This window comes from Morone saxatilis, unplaced genomic scaffold, assembly GCF_004916995.1.
Source record: "Morone saxatilis isolate NCDOM2014 unplaced genomic scaffold, NCSU_SB_2.0 Contig17, whole genome shotgun sequence".
In the NCBI taxonomy this organism is placed as follows: domain Eukaryota; kingdom Metazoa; phylum Chordata; class Actinopteri; family Moronidae; genus Morone; species Morone saxatilis.
Window position 1 is genome coordinate 14,348,497 of NW_023339729.1, and position 5,845 is coordinate 14,354,341.

Consider the following 5,845-nt stretch of genomic DNA (forward strand, 5'->3'; position numbering starts at 1 on the left):
TGAGTATTTTCATTTTATGCTACTTTATACTTCACTACATTTACTTGCAGCTGCAGTTTACAAGTTACTTTTCAGATCAAGATTTTACAAACAAAACACACAATCAGTATATAAAATACAATGCTGTGTTATAGGTTTAGCTACCCAAAATGATATAAAGCATTTGAAATGAGCTCCACCTCAAGTAAAGCTGTAACATACCATTTACATGTTAATGCATCAAGAATAATGGCGCAGTAGCATAATGATATATATACATTTTTACATTTTTTCTTAATGTATTTATTTTAACACTTTCATACTTTTACTTCATTGAAATTTTGAATGCAGGACTATTACTTGTAACTGAGTATTTCTAATGTGGTATCACTACTTTTTAATTAAGTCAATTATTTGAATACTTCTTTCACCACTGCCGGAAATGCTAACAAAAAAAACATTTCAAGGTCATAACAGTCACAAACGGACAAAATGCTGAATCACCGCAAAGCATAACAGTTCAAGAGTTAAAATGTCCGTAGCAATTAAAGATAAGATAAGGTAGAACTTTATTGTTGTGCAGCAGTTGCAGCACAAAGTATGAGAGAGTGCAAATCAAAATGTACACAGTGGCAAAAATGTAAAGGGGTTAACTGTAGTGACCATTAATATCAACCGGTGAGGTGCAAATCTAAATAAACAATGCAAACTTCAAACTTCTTTCAACCCGTGAACATTAGGTATATCATAAAACGTACAAATTGTGAAATCTATAATCTATTTGTTTAATGAAAACAGTGTTACAGCCTCGGGCGTGTGCATTAAACTGCATTAACTCTATTGTAGATTTCTTAATGCATAACGCCAACCTCATTAATTCTTTCCTTCAGCCTGGACTCATTATACCTCCGCACCTTCGGAGAATTTCTCTGTCTCTTATTCCTTTCTTCAGTCTCCTTCCTCTCTGTGAACTCAGTTTGCCCCCTCGCTTTTCCTCTTTTTCTCCGTCATCATTTTCAGTTCTTTAATGCTTTGTGCGGATTAGCCATTATCCGCTTCTCAAGGAATCTCCCCCCCTTTTTCCTATCTGTTATTTTCTCTCCTTTCTGATCCTTCCTTCCCTCAGCAGCCGTTCCTGCATAATCAGTGTTATTCATTCCTTAATTCATCTCCGCAAACTGCTTTTTCACATTCACCTCCTCTGTTCTCTTCTTCTCTCTTCAGATCCTCGGTTGTTTCTTTTCCTTTCTTCGTTATTTGCCTCAGTTTTTTTTCCATTGTTATATTTTCCAACTCTTATTCCTCTGCAACCTTCACGTCTTCCCTTCTTTCCTGTTTCTTGATAACGTTTTAGTATTTCTCTGCCTTTTCTTCTTTACTTTCTTTCTTCCCCAACTTCATCCTTCCTTCCAGTGTTACACAGATCTTCTCCTCATCCTTGCTGCCAGGTGCTCTGACTTTACTCCTGAACTCTACACACCTCCTCCTAATCCTCTTTAATCATGCATCCCTCTCTTACCAAACCCCTCCCCTGTTGTCTTATAAAAGTATTATAGTTGTTATGCATAAATCCTGTTGGTTTTCATAGCTACTCACCTGCATGTTTCCACAAACTGCAAAGTCAAGGTTAATGAGAATGCTCACATAAATAATCACAAGCATATTTCCTTACAAATACAGATATAGACACATTGATGTAGCATTTCTATTGAATATAAATGGGAAATCATTGCCTTTATTTTTATGCCCTCCGACATATATACAAAAACTACCATCCTGTGTTTGGGTTGGGTCTTTTGGGTTAATTATTGTACAAATAAGAATCCGGTCAATGCACATGGCGGACATACTGGGGTTAAACTTTATGATAAGTAAGTACAACAAACCTCATGTGTTATTCATAAGATTCAACACTTGTATGTTTCCTTTCCTTCCTACTTCCTGCCCATCCGCTCATCTTTCCATCTCAGAGGCAAAAAGCCTTTCAAGTGAACACCCACAAAAACCATCAACAACAACAACAACAACAATAAAGCACTTAGCTGTGGAACGACCCATCTATGTTTTCACAAATGTGACAAATCCAATGGAGCCACACTTTTTCCTGCCAACAAATCAAATCAGAGCTTTGCTGGTTCATTCTGGGGCCGTTTGCCCATGGAAAAGTCCTCCCGTGCTGTTTTGATCCGCCTCTCACGACCTGGAACTTGCTCAAAAGTGTAATATTATGTTCTTCCTGCTCATCAGTATTGTCTTATGGAGCCACGGTCACTAAAGAAGTGTAGCATCCTTTCTGTGCTTGTGAAAATCCCTCTTTAAGTGCCCTCACCCTGCTTGTACCTGTTCTCTGAGATTGAATTATTACAGGGTAATGGAAACCATGCAGAGTGCTGTGGGACATCCTTTTCCCACACAACAACCGTTTAATCACAGACAAACATCGGGCACCATGCCACATTATACATATATACATCTATCTGTGAGTGAGTGGAGACAGAAAGACCACGGAAAGAACGAGAGAAAGAGACTATGTGAGGGAACATATAACCACATACAGTACAACTACTGTAAAGTAATGTATGCTTTGGGTGAGACACGCTCCTGAAGTAAATACAAATCCAAGAGAGAAATCCATATTTGCAGGAAACTTGCATCAGGATCATAATGGAGCTTAATTGAAGCAATAAAAGGGTAAAATGATGAAGACATTGGCCTTTAATTGCTCCCTTTTTTTAAATCCCTGGGCAATCCTGAGTAAGTTGGTAAGAAGGCAGTACTTAAATGAAAGATTCAACATTGATCATGAAACCCGACCGCTGCAGTGTGTGTGTGTGTGCGTGGTAGAGTAAGGGCTCATTTCACACACAACCACATACTTTCACGGGGTCTGACCAGAGGAAACATCACCACCTCCCTCCCCACCACTGCCAGGTCTCGGTGTTGTCCGGTGTCACGAGCCTCATTATTTTTTTCTCACCTTTGTCTCTCCCGGATTTTCTCGTCTCTTGTTTGTGACTCTCTCGTTATCTCGTTTAACTGTTTTTGGATTTTGTTTTCTCCTAAAAGCTTTTTCCCACCATACGATCTGAATTCTTCTCCTCTTCTTCTTTTTCAGTGATGTCGTCTCTTCTGAGGGAGGAGATGCAGAGAGTTTTATTCCGACCTGAAAAACAGAGACTGGTGGAATTCATTGAGATTGAAGAGCCCACACAAGGAAGACATTTCCTCTGTGTCTCAGGTAAACAACTTTCTTGTTAATTAGATATTTCAAAACATTTTTGAAAGCAGGTTTTATGGGTTAATGCTGCTCAGTTATTCAAGATCATTTGAAATCTATTTTAGACAACATCTTGATATAATCTTGATATTGGAATTACTCTTTACAAATTGTACAGAATATTATTTTGGAGATGGAAATGTGTTGAACGTGTCCTTGTGCTGTTGTATGAAACCGGCCATGTAAAGTCTATGAGGCTTGAAATGACTCAAGGTTTTACTTTTAGTGCAGAGGGAAAATGTCTGCTAGCTGCTGCCTGCATTGCACACATATGCTTACACTTGTTATTTCCCCTTTATCTGCAGTTGCAAAAAACAAAGTGGTGCAGTTGAGTATAGTGGGATGTCAGGCATCTCAGAAGTCTAAATCAAAGAAGTCCCACACCAAACGCTCCAGCATACAGGAGTGCTACGTGAGGATGGAGACCTGGTCCCTGCAAGACCTGACTCTTGTTGATGGACGAGACCCTGATGTGGTAATTCACTACACTTAACTGCAATTTCCATTGCTTATTATTGCATAATTCCCTATAGTTTTTTAAAGAAAGGATGAAATAGTTTTCTAATTACTAAAAGTGTAAATAATAACATGACATAACATAACAATTAATAACACTTTTACTGTTTATAATTATAAAAGCTTTGAAACACTGTAATGAAACTGTAATTTTACATTGTAAATCATGGAAATTGTTCCGATGCTTTCATATTTCTGGCACCGCTTTGATGGCTACTTATCCGGTTTAGAATGGTTTTTGATCAGTTGAGTGGCTATTATGTTGAACCACTGTGCCAGCTCTGATTTTAAAAGGGGTTACACACAAGAGATTTGTTAATTTTTTTAAATAAGTAATGCTATCTCATTCTGTGTCTATGTGTCTTCTGGCTCCAGGATGACCCATGTTTCCTGCTGCACTTTGATAAGGTGCGTGCAGTGACAGCCGTCAGCTGCTCAGCCAAATACTCTATTGTACGTGCCCTGGTTGCTCTCAGCGACCAGCACTGTCAGAGGTCACTGAACCTGCAGAACTTTGACTGGGCCTACATCAAGCCCACATCCTTTTACTCCAATAGAGGAGACTGTGTTGTTCTATCGCAGATATGCTTCTATGCACTCAATTTGGTTTGTCTGTCCATGTGTCCTGTGCCTCTGGATGCATAATGGAATGACACAGTAATTGGGAAGAGTGTGTGTATGTCAGAAAACTGTTGCAGGTTTACTTTATATGACTTATGTTGAATCAGCGGCGTGCAGAGAATGAAGGCTTGTGGCTTCTGTTACACTAAAAATAATTCACCATTAAATGTCTTTTGCTAATCTTCATGGCAAGCACAAGTTTAAAGCAGCTTGTTATTTGTTAACCACTTAATCTACTTTTCTGATCTTTTAATTATGTATTCATTTCTGTATGCTATTGTTAAAATGTGATTTTGTGAATTTCAAATGGAGAACAAATAAAACAACTACACATTTATTGCCTTTTCTGCCTACAGCCTTCTTAAAAGTACAATCTGGAATTTAATTTCACTTTTTAAATTAGATTATTAAACATTATGCATTCAGGTCTTCATATAGACACTGAAATTGATAGAGAATAATAATACTTTGTAATAATAAATGATCAGTTAGCAGAATAAACATAATGTGAAAAATGCAAGTAATTAAAAAAAATCTTTTTTAGTATCTGGTCAAAGTTAATTTAACACAGGGGACTTATGACTGTCTGTTTCAGTAATTAACATTAAAGCTAGGACTTTCTGTGTTTTTTAATAAAAAATTTAATTATTTTATAATTCTATTATCATTTATATATTTGCATTAGCTATAATATCCCACTGTGTAAGTCTTACCGTCGCTGATGACAAACTGCAGTATCTATCCACGTCTTATATTTTCTTCCACATGTTGTTCAGTTCTCTGCCTACAGGTGGCGCCAAAACACCTCGGGAGCATTTAGTAGCCTTAAAATATGCCCGACGACAATAAATAAACATACATCTAAATTTATATGAAACTGGGTTCTTTGGAGTTTATATTCAACTTCCAAAACTTTAATGTTTATTTATTGATAAATATATTTAATGTTCGCACACATCGTGTTAAGATACTTTAAATTCCCCCCGGCGCAGAGTGGACGCACTATAGCGGCTCCATACCTGCCGCCAAAATTCAAGTTAGAAGAGAGAAGAAGGAGCTCTGCTGTTGTCGGTCGTAAACACTGGGCCTCTAACCTACTGCTTCATCTTTTATAAGTCACCATTTGGGATTCAGACGCCACAGATCTTTCCTCCGGAGTCAGCGGACAGAGGACCGCGTAAAGATGCACATTAAGTCTATAATTATAGAAGGATTCAAGTCCTACGCTCAGAGGACGGAGATCAACGGCTTCGACCCGCTGTTCAACGCCATCACAGGACTGAACGGCAGCGGAAAGTCCAATATTTTGGACTCGATATGTTTCCTTTTGGGCATTTCCAACCTCAGCCATGTAAGTGTGTTAACTGCTTTTAAAGTCATTAAGTTGTCTGGTAAAAGTGAAGTCAAGTGAGTTAGTTTTTTTTATGCCCTTAAATTAAACTAATCATTTAG

General features: G+C 37.9%; 2 protein-coding genes across 2 annotated transcripts in view; both read left to right on the top strand.

Annotated features, from left to right (window-relative positions):
• Positions 1-3,096: 3,096 nt before the first annotated feature.
• si:dkey-245p14.4 (uncharacterized protein LOC563576 homolog) lies at positions 3,097-4,417 on the top strand. Its single transcript, XM_035659573.1, has 3 exons — positions 3,097-3,217; positions 3,562-3,731; positions 4,148-4,417. The coding sequence occupies exons 1-3, from the start codon at positions 3,097-3,099 to the stop codon at positions 4,415-4,417; spliced, it is 561 nt and encodes a 186-aa protein (XP_035515466.1).
• Positions 4,418-5,425: 1,008 nt separating this feature from the next.
• smc2 (structural maintenance of chromosomes 2) overlaps positions 5,426-5,845 on the top strand; it is a 9,549-nt gene continuing 9,129 nt past the window's right edge. Inside the window, exon 1 of the mRNA XM_035659363.1 lies at positions 5,426-5,744. Within this exon, the coding sequence (XP_035515256.1) occupies positions 5,577-5,744 (168 nt within the window). The 5' untranslated portion in view covers positions 5,426-5,576. The remainder of the gene's footprint in view (positions 5,745-5,845) is intronic.

Bases quoted from the DNA above. Each gene is read 5' to 3' on its own strand.
- si:dkey-245p14.4 (XM_035659573.1), top strand. From the start codon at position 3,097: ATGTCGTCTCTTCTGAGGGAGGAGATGCAGAGAGTTTTATTCCGACCT. The intron at 3,218-3,561 runs GTAAACAACTTT...CTTTATCTGCAG, and splicing joins ACATTTCCTCTGTGTCTCAG to TTGCAAAAAACAAAGTGGTG. The intron at 3,732-4,147 runs GTAATTCACTAC...TTCTGGCTCCAG, and splicing joins ATGGACGAGACCCTGATGTG to GATGACCCATGTTTCCTGCT.